The 17,316-nt window shown below is 39.6% G+C and overlaps 1 protein-coding gene across 9 annotated transcripts in view; it reads right to left on the reverse strand.

Moving 5' to 3' along the window:
• ITPR2 (inositol 1,4,5-trisphosphate receptor type 2) overlaps positions 1–17,316 on the reverse strand; it is a 273,890-nt gene that overhangs the window by 137,503 nt on the left and 119,071 nt on the right. For all 9 annotated transcript variants that reach the window (XM_041118187.1, XM_041118189.1, XM_041118188.1 and 6 more), the window contains 8 exons: positions 16,516–16,605; positions 16,241–16,366; positions 14,323–14,445; positions 12,514–12,714; positions 7,945–8,196; positions 6,257–6,382; positions 1,211–1,339; positions 485–605 (listed from right to left, as the gene is read on the reverse strand). In XM_041118187.1, coding sequence (XP_040974121.1) covers positions 485–605; positions 1,211–1,339; positions 6,257–6,382; positions 7,945–8,196; positions 12,514–12,714; positions 14,323–14,445; positions 16,241–16,366; positions 16,516–16,605 — 1,168 coding nt within the window. The remainder of the gene's footprint in view (positions 1–484; positions 606–1,210; positions 1,340–6,256; positions 6,383–7,944; positions 8,197–12,513; positions 12,715–14,322; positions 14,446–16,240; positions 16,367–16,515; positions 16,606–17,316) is intronic.

The raw sequence follows: 17,316 nt of genomic DNA on the forward strand, positions 1-17,316 counted from the left end.
TTTCCATCCCCAACAACCTGATGGGACAAAACCTGAACAAGCCCAGGACCATGACTGACAATAACGAATGCACCTCCCAGGAACTGAGGGGAAAAATGATGGGTGTTCTCCGATGCACTACTGCTATGCACTGCTGCTTACAACAAGCTTGTGCAAATGTAGCCCAGCATGACTAGAAATGCCCAGGTCTTCTCATAGCTTATGTTGTGTTTTAATATTATAACTTGCTTGAGGTAAAGTTCAACCCTCGCTCACTTAGCAAACTCATCTCTCTGACCTACAGGCTTCACCTAACAACCCTATTTGATGGGACAGATTTGAATGGGTTATGAAAGGAGGAAGAATTTAGCCTCAAAGTTGGATTTCTGAAACCACCACTGTCACAACTTCAGGATGGTAGAGTCAAATTAAAAACTGTTCAACCTCAAGTAAGTCTGACCTTAAAACACAGGGAACAATAAGGAAAGTAAAATCTGACACCTACCCACTTCAGCCAAAGTCTTGATACATGACTCCACTGAGGCTTTCTGCGTTGGGTTTGGCCAGGTACAGTTGTAAATTCTAAAAGCAGACTGCAGCAGCTGAATAAAAACAGGCTGGTGTGTCTGAAAACAAAAAAATAAACAAGGAATTTTACGCTTTAGAATCTCCTCACAACTGCCCTAGGGTTTGACACAATGTAAACCACATGGAAGGGGTTTTTAGCTTGTAGGCTCAAGTTACAACTCCATTAAATTCTCTCTTTGCTGTTGAGGACTGGAAGGAACAGAAGTCAATGCTGCACCTCTCAAAAGGCCAAATCATGCAATTTTTCCTCAGATCGCCACTGATATCAAGCAAACACAGTACAGAGCAGAAGGACGGAAGAGTCTTCCCAGTTCTCAGGTATGTGTCACTTTTGTCATAGGACACAGCATTTTTCTCATACAAATACAAAGATAGACCATTATTCTGCAAGGATACTCTCTCCAGTGACTTCACAAGAGCCAGGAGTAAATCTGACCATATTGAGCTGTCTACTGGTTCAGAGCTGTAAGTGATAAAAATTAAGAGTAAGTGTTTTAAAGAGGAATTAAGCTGCTAGCCAGTGGCATTAGAGGGGACAGAAAAATTAAAGGAGGATGTAAAGATACAGCATTCCTATCTGGGTGGCAGAAGGTATCTCATTAATGGTCTGAGTTACCTATTTGTCTGTGTCTCTTTTCCTTACCTGGAGGCTGGTGCTGTTATCTGAAAATGGTGAATTGAAGAAGCCACTCACAATGTTCATTACAGGCTCAGTGACATATTTCTCCAGAGATGTGTCTGCATGTTTGCGATCCGTGGTTGTGTTACAAACCTACAGGGAAGAAGAAGGAAACAATGAGATTTAGTTCTTTTAAATAAGCAAGCTTCATTATTTTGTATTTATTACAACACATGTAATATTTCTTCTTAATACAAAACCAAATTATTTTTATAAAAACATCTATCAGAGATAACTATCTTAAGAGTTCAAGATGTATTTGTGATAGCTTATCCCTCTTCTTGGAGGTCCACGTTGTGTTTTGAATACCCTTCTTTTCTGAACTAGCTCTTTCTGGTTGGCTGTCTGTTCTTTGCCACACCACAGAAAAAGATCCCCCTAAATCAGCACATTGTGTGCCACTTACACATTTAGACAGATTCAAGAAGAAAATGGGCCTTTCCTCCTGTTGGGGGCTGGTTGGAAGAGGCTTTAGAGACAGATGAGACATAAACACCTTAGGTTACAAAGATTTCATGTAGCGTTTAACTTCTCTCTACAATCAATCACCACAAATGGGTGGTGAAGGCAAAGCTCATTTGCAGGAAAAATGTTAAAAAAAGAGGGAAAGAAAGGAAATAGCATAGTCAATACCAACAGCCTTTAAGATTGCAAACTGTAAGGCAGGCAGCATTAGTTAGGAAAGCCACATGGGGAAAATACAAAAGACAAGCTAAAAACAATGAAAGACGAGAATGGATGGTACTGGGACAACTCTGGAGCACAGAAGGATGATTAAATGGTGGGAGGATGTGGGAAGATTTGTACAAAAGATTCCTGAAGACACCCTTTGGTACAAAACTAAAAGTTTGTTGCTGCATAAAGATGTCATGCTTAAAGAAAGGAAAAAATTACTGGAGTGGATTGCATCCTTCAGTATTTCTTTTATTCCTTTATTTCTTTTCAACATTTGTGAACATCTATACAGAATCATGTTGACTTTGCATATGTCAGTGTAAACAGTATTAAAAGGAGTCTACAGAGAGACAAACACGGTAAGAAAGGCAAGACTGGACAAATAAGGAGTACAAACTATAGTCATACAACCTCTTCAACAGCCTTTAAATAAGCAGTTCTAGTCATGTTTAACAAGAAATGAAAGGCAAAGCTGTTCTCTCTTTCACCTATGCAAGCCACAGATTACTGTATGTTCTAGGGAATCTATGCGAAAGCAGAATTTATTTCGTATATAGACTGGTGGGGTAGCCTTCTCATTACTATCTGAGCATTTAACACACAATCATGAACCTGGGTGGTACATACTTACCATTACATCGCTTTATGGATGGGAACTGAAGTCCAGAGAAGCTGAGTGAATTGCTTAAGGTCACAGAGAAAAGTTGATGACAGAAGCAGAAAGATAATCCACAGCACCTGAATCTCACATAAGGCAAACATTCTCTCTAATTACACAGTGCCACTGTCACACTTGGACACTACGAGACAGCAATTTCACCAGGAGTGTTTTAAGGAATGTTACTGACGTGACATCCAAAAGCACCCATGTTCAGGGAAAGATACAGCTCACAGGAACACAAAAGCATTTTGAATGTAACACACAAGCATTGTCATATGGTAGGCAGAGGAATAACTTGAGACCTATAGAAATGAGGCATCTTGAAGAGCTTTGCTTGTCTGCTTTTCTAAAATGAGTCAGATAAACAAGTCATGCCCCCACGTAGTGCAGTTTTCATCACTCCAGGAAAGGAAGGATTTTGGTCAGAGAAGCAACAGTGGCTAAAATGAAAAAGCAGACTCTTCAGCCCTTCAGTTTGGGGAAAAGTATGACACCACCACCACCCCCGGTCCTCATGGAGGTAACAGACTCAGTTAATAATCAAAACTTTTTCAAAAAAAAAAAAAAAAATCATAGAACTAAAAACCTCTTGAAGTTCTTCTGCTTTTAATTAATCTGCATGCCAATTTTGGCTGGAACCAGTAGCTCTGAGGCTCAGCACTTGCGATCCCAATGGGAAGGCAGGAAGCTGTGCAGTGCTAGCACGGTGAATTCAGAAATCACCAAAACTAAATTTCAAAACGCTTTTAAGCTTTCCCCTTCGCTTGCCTAAAAAGCAGAGCCATATGTGGGGATGCCACTCTGCTCCAACACAGGTCTGAATTCCCAGCACAGAAGGAATTTGGAAATCCTCTCATTTGTTCTTATCCCTCTGCCCTTTGGGGACTGAAAGATGTTTCCCCATGGAAGAAAAAACCTGAAATGCATGAAATGGAGATGAAGATTGAGAAAGCAGTGTTTAAAAACCCCTTAAGAGGCTTTGGGACCAAAACTCACATGAATAATACTTCAAAAATTCTGCAGAGAAAGCCAGGATGACTTTACAGCTGTCAGATCCTGGCTCTTTCTTTAATCCTGCTCAGACTACAGCTGCTGACTTACAGGCTGGACCACACGCAGGAAAGGGAAGCCTTTCCTTCAGCAGCACCCACTTTGCTTAGTGCAATGCTTTAAGTCATACACGGGAGAAAGTAGGTTGGCAGAAACTGTAGAAACAGGGTGTCTTTGAAAGCACGACTGCTTTTGGCAAACTGAATTTATACATGAATCCGCCTCATGCCTGCTTTGCAATGTATCACGTTGTTGAAAGAGAATGACAGCTGGGGACTAAATATTTCCTTCCTCAATCCAGTAACAGATAAAAAAAAATCAGTTACTTTTTTTTTTTTTTTTTAATAAAAAAGGAAAGAATCCAACCTGAGGATAACACCCTCCGTCTTTCACCTTAGTGCTCTAATAACAGACTCAGACTCAAACCTCACAAACTCACCCACTGACAGGGATTTGTAGCAGCTAAAAGAAAAGCATTTCCCCCTTCCCCCACGCAAATGCATCCCTTTTAGCTCACTGGAACACAGAGGATCAAAGGACTCTTTTTCTAAATGCTTTGAAAGCTATTGTAACATCTTTCATGAGGCTGACAGCATTCTAACTGTCCTGATAGCTACATAACGCTGATGTATTTATAACACACGGGCTCTGTCTGGGCCCCAGAAAACCAAACCTGAACAAATACACTCAATAACCTGGAAGATATGGCTACCCACAGGGACCTGGCTGAAGAGCAGGACAGGCCAGAGCACTTCTGACATTGTCTTTTAGTTCTTTTAGCCGTTAACCAGGAAATTAAAAGGACTAATTAGGCATCTGCCCTGAGGGCTTTGCAGGAGAGCAAAATAAACCTGCATTTTGCCATTTGGTGCCAACAGCACGCACACACAAAATACAGCATTAATAATACCCTCACCCTTCACCTCTGAAGACCTGGAGTCTAATTTCTCTTATGAGAAGGGTATGTGAGAACAAGCTCAGTGGTCACTAGCATCAGGACAACTCTACATCATTTGGCACAGTGCAGTTTGTCTCCAGGCTCATGAAAGCAACTGTGGACACAGCCCTCCTTCTGCATGTCTGCTTCTAGCTCAAGGGCAACAAAAATTGGTCATGTTCAAGGGCTAGGGAGGGTAGTCTGTTTGGAGGGTCAGGGCCAGGACACGTCAGGAAAGCACAACCCAGAAAGAGAATTAAACAGGAGGAAATACTTCCTGGGGTAAAACCAGCAAGGTTAAAAATCAGAATCCCCCTCCAAGGAGGTTTCTGATCTTAATTTTCAAATGACCTTGGTTTGTCCAGCAGGGCTTTCACTGTAGAACACAACCACAGAGACAAGACAAAGAGCAGGAAAACAGGGTTTGCAGAGGTCTCAGTACTGCTGAAAATGGCTACCACCAAAAAAAAGAGAGCACAAACATCCCTGTCTTAACCTGTTCCTAGGGAAAAAAAAAGAAAAAAACCCAACCATTTATAAGTTTTCTGTTTCACAGAGAAATTAACAGGTTCCAGTGCCTACCGTACAGCACAAGTCTGCACTTATACTTCTTCTGGCCATAATTCATGGTATTTTCTCCCAACAGGTTTCAAAGAAATTATTTTGTGGCACACTATTACTTTGGGGTAAATGTCCACTGCAGGACTGAATTGAGATTCTTTTATCTTTTTTTCTTTATTTCAACAAAATGAAGAATGCAAGGAGTGAGAACTTAAGGATTATAAAATGTAACAGAACGCGGACTGGGAAAAGATAGGCATGCACTATGACAATATGTTCTATAACATCTCCAAAATACTGTCCAGCATCAAAGATCAAATACAGCCCACCAGTCACCAAAAACCTGTGGTTCTACTTCTTGAGCAGAAAGAACAACGCCAATAGTTGGTGTTAATATTAGGCTCTTACAAGAAGGATTAACCTCCTAGAAAAGGATATGTAACATAAGCTGTAATCATTATGTCACACTAGCTTCCCCTCATGGCTCTACTATTGTATTTTATCCTTCTGGAAGTCGTGAGATTTCCCTCATTTTCTGCCTCCAAAATACCAGGGAATGGAATCACAGCCTGTAGTTTATATATGAATTAGTATTCTGAAACACTATAGCTCTACACCTGCCTTTCACATCAGTGGTGAGAATGTAGTGACAGTAGAATAAAAGACAAACACAGGCCAAAGTGAGATTAAAGAAGGAACATGAGCCAAAGAACTTCTTGATCCCTGATCCTCACTGTACTAACAGAGTAAAGCAAGAAGATTACAGATGTGGGGGTTTTTGGGTTTTTTTTTAGGCACCACCATAATAACATGTAACACAAGCTCCCAGAAGACGTACACAGACTCTCAACTCTGTACATACATCCAATTTATTTTTCTGGAAGAAAAGAGAAAGGAACGTCAGTTCCAAGATGCCCTTTTAGAAAGAGAAGACTGCTAGTAATTAGCAGGTTAAATGATAAATAACATAGAAATGACCGTTTGTTAAAAAAACCCCACACCTATTCTATTGTCAACTTTGAAAAAAATACTTAATAAAATAAAAGTTGTTCACCAAAAAAAGTTATTGCCAGTTCAGTTGCCACCTATGACTATACTGTAACATTTAACATCTCATGAAGCTTACCCTTGCCATATCAATAAGGAAGTTCTCAAATAACTTCCAAATATGGTTACTGGCATAGATTTCTTTCATTTCCACTTCAGTGTCCACGTAACAGTGGTTAACAAAATTAACATAGGCAATTTTCACCTGCAGGAACGGCAAAAACACAAACAATATGAATTGGAGCAGTAAAAATCATTAACATGACATTCTCTATGTGCAAAAACACTGAATAAAGATGATCATTCAACTAATAACAGTAATAATGCGTACGTTCAGTTCTGAAGATTTAAGGAGAAGCACGGCAACAAATGCATTAATGCACTTACTGAAAGATCACACGAAGAAAAATGGAAAGGTTTTGCAACCATTCTTAAACTAACGACAACCCCCCCCCAAAACAAACTAATAATAAATCTGATATTTAAATGATATTAAGGCTACAACGACCTGGCTCCAAAGCCAGGATCTGTCAAAACGCAGGACATCCCTGCACTTGCTGGTTGACTGCTGTGGGTTGATGCCTTGTGACAGGCTTGCCAAATATCAAAAAAAATGTCTTTAGCAGAGCTGGGACTGCAATCCCATTCTGCATTCGTGGTGGGTGTAACTCGCATCTAAATGGAAGAGAAAGGTTGTGCAGTGCTGGGACTGCAGCCACAGCAGCACAGGGCTTAACAGGAGGACTGCAGTCTCGCTCCTCTCCTGCATTACAAGTCTGCATGTGCACATCATAAAAATGGATATCCAGTGCCTGAAAAGCATAGATTAAATATAAACATACGCAGATGCACTGAAAATTTCTTGTTGTGGTCAAAGGAGAGGAGATAGTTGCATATGTTTAATGCAGTCAGGAGAAAACTCAAGTCAGACTTTTAGGTTTCATTTGTTTGGGCTTTTTTTAACTAGCATCTGTTGAAATTAATGTTAGGAGGAACCAAAGCAAACATTTTTCTTTTTAAGAAAATAATCAGTTGATCACAAGGGGAGTTTTTCACGGTATAGAGGGAGTCTTTACTCCTGCAGGTCCCAGTTCTGTTGATATGAGCCATGTTTTTCCACCAGATAGCCTGCAGAAATCCATCTGACCAATACATGAGGCCAGAGCAAGCTCCTTGCAAAGACTGTGAAAAGATTTCTTTTGATCACATCAGGTTTGGTGCAAACAAACATTCCTCTTCTGATCAGCATGAGGTATCACAGTCCTACTGAAGCATAACCAGTAGTGGCTGCAGAATTGGGCCTTGATAGGCAGTGAATAAAAACATTTGCCAGACTGCAGTTGAATTTAATAAAACGAGACTTCACTCAAAACTCCCATTGACTTCAGCGTGGCCAGAATGTTACCCATCATTTCCAACAAATTCAGACAGCAGCAAAATGTTGGCTTGACAAACCACTCAGCTGAGTCTTCGCAGCTACAGCCAGAAGTTATCAGAGCATTAAACTCTGATAGTGGCTGGACAAACCCAGGAAAACAAAACAAGGTGTCTGCCCCAAAAAGCTGACAATCAAAGCATAAGGGACAAGGAATTTTCTGTTTAAGAAAATACTGGCTATCCTTTCTCACTTATTCACCTTAACAAACACTACCTGTTTCCAGCCCATTTTCTGTGCAAACATGCAACTTGTCAGTATATTATAAACAACAAAGCATTTTCTGAGCTTCTAAAAATGGTAAGTCTGCTTCCTCATTCAGTGAATCTTACCTCAGGTATGCAGTCATCATGGGTCACTACTCTCACTATGTCATCCAGCGGCAGGAGTGAATTGCACTTGATCTCTGTGTATACATTCTTTCCTTCTGTACAAGCCGCTAGCAATTCCACTAGAGTGATGTGATATGCTAAGGGTCCGCTCTCATCTGCTCGATCTCGCTCTGAACACATCATTTGGAGTAGGACTGGAAATGATGCTCGGTCGTTGTAGAATATCAACACATCTTCACCACCATTTATCAGCTGAAAAAGATATCACAGAGTTTTAAGCACCCTGCACTGCAGTCATTTTGGGCTCGATGATCTTGTAGGTCTTTTCCAACCTAAATGATTCTATGATTTTCTTAATTTCTTATTTTGTTCTACCTTTAAGTATGCAAAGACTCTCTGGCTAAAAAAAAAAAAAAAAAACAAAAAACCTAAAAATTAGTCTGATGTGGCTTACCAAATGCACATGTCAAAACACTATCCAAGGCAAACTTCTGCTCTTATCTATGTAAGTGCAAATCTGGAATAACTCACCAAGAAGTGAGCTAATGCAAGGTCAATTTGAAGTTTAATTTCTGTGTAGCTCTGTGTTTACCTAAGATAGTATGCCATCCTTATTATTCCTACCATCTCAATATTTGTCTGAAGTTAATTAATTACCCTTACCTCCTATTGTGAGGCCAGGATGCGTTATTATCCCTGTTTTATAGATAGGCGCTTGAGGTGCAGAGAGATTAAATCTTCCATGCTACCTCACACAAAAAGCCTGTGGCTCACCCAGAATTTAACTAACCTCTTCTGTGCCCTTGCTTAGCATTGGAAACAAAGGACAATTACTCCCTGCCTGCGCAAATTTGGCAGGTGGGTCTTGACATTGTCAGTGTCATGCCAGCACTTCCATTTAACAGAAAACTAGTGTATGTGATAAATATTTGATTTTGCTACAAGTGCATTGCTCATCTCAAGAGGATCCAGAGCGGAGGTGGATGCTGGCAGCCCCATCTCAGCAGATCTCACAGAAAAGTTTTGCTCTAACCCTGTTTTGAACCCCCTGAACACTGAATATACCTACTGCCAGCGCTGCTCTATGAGCTTGACTGGAGCTGGGACAGGACAGTAGTCCTGTCTTCTCTCCATCACTTTCCTTTTAAGCATAATGTACTCTCAATGCAGGGGGAAATAAGCTCCCATAAACCTTTTCTAGTACAGAATACACCTTGGCAGCACAACAGCCGTATGTATTTTGTGAATAAGGCACCTGACATATCCAAGTCTATACGTGACATGAAATCCTAGCTTACTAAATTCAAGGGTAGAAATAAAGGTTGGTGGAGCTGTTGAGAAAGGGGAAAGCAGTAAGAGCAGTAATGAAAATTAGTCTCCCAGAATGAAAAGTCAAGAAAAATTTCATTACATTTTCCAGGGTTTCAACATTTCAGATTTTGAATTTACAACTTTTCTGATTGTGTTTTCCCTGTTTCTTGCTTATTTTTACTTTGACAATTGGATGGAGTGAATTGTGAATTCAGTCTTTTCTGCAAATCCTGTTTATCTTTGGGTTTTTAAAATGTTTCTACTTGTGACTTTTCAAAACAGACATTTTCTGGTCAATCCACAGCACAGAAAAAAAGTTTTTAAAGGGACCAGTGCTTGGAAAGGAGGAAGGATATCCTACAGGGACACAGATACCATTAATTTCATTGCACTCAATGGCAAAAAAAAAGGTGGGGGGGGGAAATACGAGTATTTGGAAAATTGACCTAACTTTTTAATACTGATGTCTGGAATACTATGCTCTTAGGGCATTTAACATACAAAATAATAGAAAAAATCCACACCGAGCCCTCTGGGAAAGTACATGCTCTGTCACTTTCTATTTAGTTGTTCACCACATTCCCATGGTTATTTTCCACTTGTGTACATTTTGCACAGAGGAAAGGGAAGACAACTCTCTCCAGGCTCCCACAGGGTTGCACAGTTATGTCAAATCCAGACCTAATCTGTACCAGTATTGCTTGATATTTTATCATATCAAGTCAAACTGACTCCTCATCCTTTCATGTACCTATCACTGATGAATGAGGAAGAACTACCAGGAGAAAGTGAACTTGTGAAATATGATGCTGCATGGCATGCTTACTACACACTGACTGTGAGGAACCACGAACCGAAACAGACGATGTTGCATCAGCACAAGAAGAGCTAAGGGCGACAAGGTAATCATCGTAAATGCAAGGGTAGAAGAAGATGTCATCCCCTTTCCCCAAGTGCTCCAGTTCTAAATGTGATTTGTGAAGGGCATCCAAATACTGACCCAAGCAGAGGAAATGATGTCCCTTTAAAAGCAGAAAAGGAAGAGAAGTATCCAGTGTTAGCCAAAGTTCTCACTGAGCATCATGAGCTCAGTGATGGATAAAAAAAACCCAAAACCACCAGCAGTATTTTCCTCCATTGAAGTATATTTTCAATGAGTTAAGGACTCTATGGAAGTATAATGAAGGTTGGTCAGTACTGGAGCAGCTGTTGATGCTCTGCGATGTATCACTCCAGAATACTATAGATAACAGAAAACACTGCTGCCACATTGATCTTGTTCAAAAGTAAATTCTGCTTTCCCTTTTGTAATAATGTTTGCACTGATAGGCACTGTTCTTCCAGGAACCTCAAAGCATGCTTGTAATAAGGAAAAAGTGCCCTAAAAGAACGTTTCAGGTCAGTAAACACCATTACTACCACTCTACAGACATGGGGACCAAGGATATGAGAACAAGTGAATAAGCCAGATTGGGAACGTTCAACATATTTTATGAAAGTACTCTTTCTCAATGGTGCTCCTTCATCTGTATGCACTTTCTAAAACACATAAATGTGATCAGTTTATCCCTTAGTCCCATTAAACAGGAATAAGCTACAGTATACTTCCCATGGGTAAAAAACCACTGTAGTAGTTAAGGCATGCTGTACACTCATACTCCAGCTTGTCTTGTGGTAAATTGTTTACATGCCCCATCTGGAGGCACAGAAGAAGTTACACCACTTGGTTAAGGTCACAAAGTACATCTCGGTTGTCTGCTGAGAAACTGTCCTGAATCAATGGCAAGTTCCAACCATTTGGCTACACTGTTCCCTTTATATTGGATTGCCATTCAAGCACTATTCAAATTTCACTATTAGCATCCTTTTCTAACAAATCATAATTACTTACCTGTAATTTCCTATGTTTTTTTAAAACAGATCATGTTACCCTCTTTCATCAAAATAGGGGTGCTCCCTCCCCCCAGCAAATTCCTGCAGGACTCATGATGTAAATGTCACATCCGAGTTCATTTCGATTTTCATCATGCAGTCAGCTTGAAAATGTAATATGACAATTTATCTTTGTGCTACTACAGGTCAGTAACAAAATGTATTTAAACTGAGAAAAACCTAAAAATTTTGTTTGATGAGAAAGTAAAAACCTAGAAGAAGCTGTGGTGGAAGGGGAAAAATCTAAAAGCACAAAGGCACAAGAACCATTTGAATTATGTAAATCAAAGGCTTGTAATTGATACTGCATGTTAGAACACTTCAGTCAAAATGAAAAGGTTGAGGTGGATTCCATTAAAGGTTATCCATGTAGGCTGAAGCTTTATTTTCTTAATTAGAAGTTTTTCCTCTTTGTTGCTGTGGAACAAAATTTCAGCAGGGTTTAGTTTTATTCATACCACAACTACAGCTTATCTCTGTTTTCTTTGTGAAGATGTCTCTTCAAAAAAAACCAAGAAAATGCACTTTGTAAAGTAAAGAAAAATGTTCCTTGGACTCTGATCCTACCCAGACTTTTCACCGTATTCAACTTTATGCACTTATTAATCTCATTGAACTGTTAAAATAATTACAGTTAAATGCGTGAGTGTCTGCAAGTTCAAGACTTCATTTATCATGCACACTATAGATCAAATCCTAATTGCAGAGAAGTCAATCAGGTATTTTCCTAGTAACTTTATTGGCATAAAGATTTGTCCACAAACCACTCTGTGGAATTTACTGGGTCAAACTCTGAATCTAGCTAGTTAAAGCTAGAGTAGCTCTACTGACTCTCACAGAAATGCTCTGGAACAGAAGAAAAGCAGAAACTAGTACATAGAATTGTTACATGCTCACATGCTAAAAAAATGGTCTACAACACTATTTAGACAAATCCATAGAGGTAAGAGCCTCTTATATGGCAAAACTGTGCCATGATATGGCAAGTTTGGTGCATAAATGGGATCTTAAATTACAGTACAGTAAAATGAAGGTTTATGTAACTCTTGAGATTTCCATGCTACATCATCTACAAATAGACATCTCTGTATCACCATGCTAACACTCATGTTTTCTTTCTAGTAGTTATACAGATGGCCTTACAAAATTAGATTAAACTCCCCAAAACGTCTGCTAAAATATTCATTATTTGTGATACCGTTTAAAATTCTAAAGCGATGATGCCATTATATCCCATTGGTATCAACAGCAGAAAAAGCAACCTCAAAATACTAGTGTGTTAAAAAGACATCACACGAGTGATAAACATACGAACACTTCACTTACCTCTGTCATTACCATGTCCTGGCATTTTTTCACATATTTGCCATCTGCTTTCACAATGGTCTGCAGGAAACGCAGGTACTCCACATGACGGCCATGCGTCTCAATGCAGTGTACAAAGTGCTGCACCACTCTTTCACTAATTTCATTACACAGAAGGTAATTATTCATGAATATGTGCCGCATGGTTTCAGCTTCCAGGAGCTATACAGATTAAAACCAAAACAACCTTGTAAGAAGAGCAGATTTGTTTTGAGAATGAAAGATTCACAGGAGGCTAGACTAGAGAAAGGCACATTGGTAAAGGGAAACTGGAACAATCAAATGTGCACCAGCCCAGTGATTAACCAGTGACCTTATAGGGCCTAGCTTTCATTTATGATGGGACTCCTCCACGCTTTCCTATGAGTACAAAATGGTCCTGAAGTGGACATAAACAAAATCTGTGCCCATGTAGAAGGTGAAGACACACAAATACACACGCTACGCTGCTAGAGCACTCTACAGGAACTTTGGTATACATGACAACTGAGACCACATTCATCCCACTCGCCACGAAATTTTGCATTGAGGCAACCAAATAAGATGATTAGCTACCTCTGCCTCCCTCTATGGCTGACAGAGGCAAGCATTTCCAGCAGGCAAATCATTGCACGTGCAGTCTGATCACTCTCTGAGAGAACATCTCTTTCCACATTAACTACAGAGGAGCCTAAGGCTATGTTTCTATAGGTGAGTAGCATGGTACAAGAGGAACAGATCTGTAGCAAGAAAGGGATGCTGCTGAGGACCCAGCATCAAGACTTTATGCATTCTTGAGGCTTTTGTTTCAAACTTGCTCTAGTTTGATCCCTTGAAATAAAGGCTCATGAGGGTCAGGTGTGCTCCTAGAGTATATGTTTCTGTTTAGTGTCCTCTGAAAGGAATCCACAGCAAGTTTGCTCCACAATGTGAACAAAAGCACAATAACTGGGATGATCAGAAGATCAACTTCAAAAGAACAGAAATGCAAGTGCAAGCAGGCTCCATACTTGGCACCCGAGTTAAGTGTCAGCGTTGGATAGGATGGAGTCTGGGCACTAGTCCCCACTGTGGTCAGCTCAGCGCCTTTCACTAACTTCACAAAAAAAGCATACGTAAATAATAACAGAACAAATGCTTCCTAATGTACGCAGGCCAGGGGTCTACAATCCTAATACTCACGCTCTTTCTAATAAAAGCATGTTTTGCTTAGTAGATCTGCCACTGAGCAAGCTGTCATTCTATATGACTGTATCTCTAAACACACACATACACAAACACACAAAGGGACCGTGACAAAGAGATTTATTGTAAAGACAATGATTTAATAAAAGATCAAATTTATATTAGTTGAATCAAATGGAAGCATCATCAACAAAAATGTATGGGTCTGATTCTGCTGTCACACGAGCTTCATGACAGCATAGTCACAGCACCTTCTACCTTGACTTATAGTCCATCTGTGAGTGAGTTAGGATGAGTAAGATCAGAGTTGAGCTAAACATGATGCGACGATGTGACACATGTTCATAGATACTTCCAGTAAACTCCACAGGTAATATTGTTTTCCGTTTTTAAAATGGCAATATTAAAAACAATGACATAAAGAGCAAAGAGAAGGGAGAAAAGACAGGAGAGAGAAGAGGAGACAATAGGGGAGGAAAGCCAAGGACAGAGAAGATAAGGCAGAGAAGGCATAATTTAATGAAATTATTTATTTAGCACTGCCATTTTTCAGCAAGTCCAAATTTACTTCCAGTTATAATATTCTCCTTAAAATTAAATACTTACCCCTGGAGTTAAGAACAAGCTGAGATTTTTGTGGAGGAGAACTTGATTCTGAGGATTTCCTCGACAGAAATTCTGAAGAAAAGTGTGGGCTAGATTCATAACTTCATTCATCTTTTCATCACTCTGCAGAAAGACAAAAAAAATCAGCTGGGCGTACCTAAACACACTTGTTAAAACTGCACAACGTGAATTCAGCCAGGAACAAATCAATTCTCCTAGCCTTTATAGGCAGGAATTCTCCCTCCAGCAAAAGCAACTGATCTAGCTTCCTTCAGAGGCCATTAGCGGCTATACCTTACTCTGAATCAACTTGACCATGGGGAGTCACAGGTAAGAGCACAAACTCAAAGTAAGACTTCCTCATGTATGGTTATAATTTCCTAGTTTAAAAAAGTGCTAAGTGGCTTGATGTTCAAAAAAAGCTCCCTAGCCTGCATTGATTTTAAGCTTTTGAAAAGCTTTGGCTTTTATATAGCTACATATAGAAACAGATGTATGTGTGCATGTATGTGTACATCTACATGAATAGATATGTTCATACACATACTCCCACACAAATATATGTCTAGTTTCCTCCCTATTTTATATTCTTCTCATATAGTATTCTATGATTTGATGAACCACCTATATGGACAAGCACTATTTTACTGAAGACAGCTGAACCCAGTGTCTGTATCATAACATTAGTGTGTAACACTCAGGAAAATGTAGCCCAGAAGAGGTTTTATCTCCTCTCAATGCTTCCTATAAGATCTAGAAAGATGTTGTCCTGGTTTCAGCTGGGATAGAGTTAATTTTCTTTCTAGTAGCTGGTATAGCACTATGTTTTGGGTTCAGTATGAGAAGAATGTTGATAACACACTGACATTTTCAGTTGGTATAAACACTCCTTAGCAACAAGTCAAGGATTTTTCAGCTTCTGATGCCCAGCCAGCAAGAAGGCTGGAGGGGCACAAGAAGCTGGGAGGGGACACAGCCAGGGCAGCTGACCCAAACTGGCCAAAGGGGTATTCCATACCATGTGACATCATGCCCAGTATATAAACTAGGGGCAGTTGGCTGGAGGGGGGCAGACTGCTGCTCGGGAACTAACTGGGCATCGGTCGGCAAGTGGTGAGCAATTGCATTGTGCAATACTTCGTTTGTATATTCCAATTCTTTTATTATTATTATTGTCATTTTATTATATTATCATTATTATTTTCTTCCTTTCTGTTCTGTTAAGCTGCCTTTATCTCAACCCACAAGTTTTACTTTTTTCCCCGATTCTCTCTCCCATTCCACTGGGTGGAGTGGAGTGAGCAAGCAGCTGTGTGGTGCTTAGTTGCTGGATGGGGTTAAACCATCACAGCCGTGCTCTTCAAAAGGCTATCTAGATCATTCATTTGCATGCTCAATGCTACTAAATCAGTACAAAATCATATTGTCTTCTGAAAAACTTGCAAGTGGAACTAGGTTAGAGGCATCCACCATAGAAACAAAGATATTATTTCAGACTTGATCCTTGAAAGCTTTTTGTCCATCTTATGTATCTATGATAGCGCTCACATCAGTACCCAACATTGGAATTTAGATACCCTGCCAGGAGCTCCATTAAATCAATACTTCTTACTGTGCAGTGACTGCAGATCTAAGGTTTGCCTGTATCAGGAATGGGATGATAGCGCAGTGACATCCAGGTACCTGAGGCAGTAAGCATTAAGTTCTTAATAAAACCTGTTCTATGCAGGCAGCCATATTTAAACTTAGGACCAAACCCATTATTCTGAAGGTAGAAAATGGTATCATCATTTCATGTTTGTACCATAGTTGACTGAATTCAGTTTTAAAAAAAAAAAATCACATTGATTCTTGGGCCTCTTGAGGCCTTTCCCTTTATTGCGTTCATGTTCTTCACCACTAAAATTATGAGAATAACCTTTTCATAGGGTATCTGCAGAAGGTCCAACACTACCAAGTGGGCGCCCATATTTTTCAGCAATCGCTGCTGTTGATTCCGACATTTTTTATTCTGAACACAAAGTTTGCTGAGTCGAATCAAAATCTATAAATAAATAAACAAATAAATAAGCATGCAAGCAAAGAACCAGTCATGTCACACAGAAACAAACAAAAATACATTCTTTCAAAATAATTACCAAATCTACTTATCAAACAAGTACGTCAACCAAGTTTCTTAGCAGATATACCAACCTCTTTAACAATATTGTAGTTATTGCTTTTATTGCTGTCTATCTGGGGTTTTTTGGTCCCATCCTGTATTGGACTCAAAATATTTGACTCCTGTAACAAAGAACACACAACAAGTGGAGATCTATTGCAATTTCCTCAACATGAACTAGTTATATTTAATAACAGCGAGTGAAGAAGTATTACAGCAGCTCATAGGGAACAGATACAACACAGATCATAAAGACTCATTTATTCTTTATCCACCAGTCCAGTGAGTGAAAAGATTCACATTCAAGTCCTTCCTTTGTTTCAAATTTGCAACACGATTTGAGGCAACTACTCTATAGTCTATGTCTTCATGCTTCTGATCCTCCTAAAAAAGAATACGTCCCTAAATCACAGACTAGACATCCCAAGGAATTTAGATACTATGAGAATAGGGACTATAAGTGTATTTCAATAGCCACCCACTTGTTCCAAAAATCTCTAACACAGCTGGAAAGATTACAAAGTCTATGTATGTGAACATTAAAAAGTCCCGAGAAAGAGCTTAAGATGACCTCTGTAGTTGAGATAAGGTGGAGTTCTCAGCAGGAACAAGTAGCACGTGGAAATTAGCAATGTTCCTCCCATGAAGAGGACACTTCTGTCCTTATCTCTGGATGATGCAGGAAAGGATTTAAAAACAATTGAGAACTTTATGTTAAACCGCAACACCCAGTCATGACACTGTATGCTCTGGGCCTTGGCTCATAGAAAGCCCCAGCTGGGTATGAAAAATAAGAGAAATCAAGGCAGTAAGTAACTGTCAACAACCACACA

The sequence above is a fragment of the Aquila chrysaetos genome, chromosome 17 (assembly GCF_900496995.4).
Source record: "Aquila chrysaetos chrysaetos chromosome 17, bAquChr1.4, whole genome shotgun sequence".
NCBI lineage: Eukaryota > Metazoa > Chordata > Aves > Accipitriformes > Accipitridae > Aquila > Aquila chrysaetos.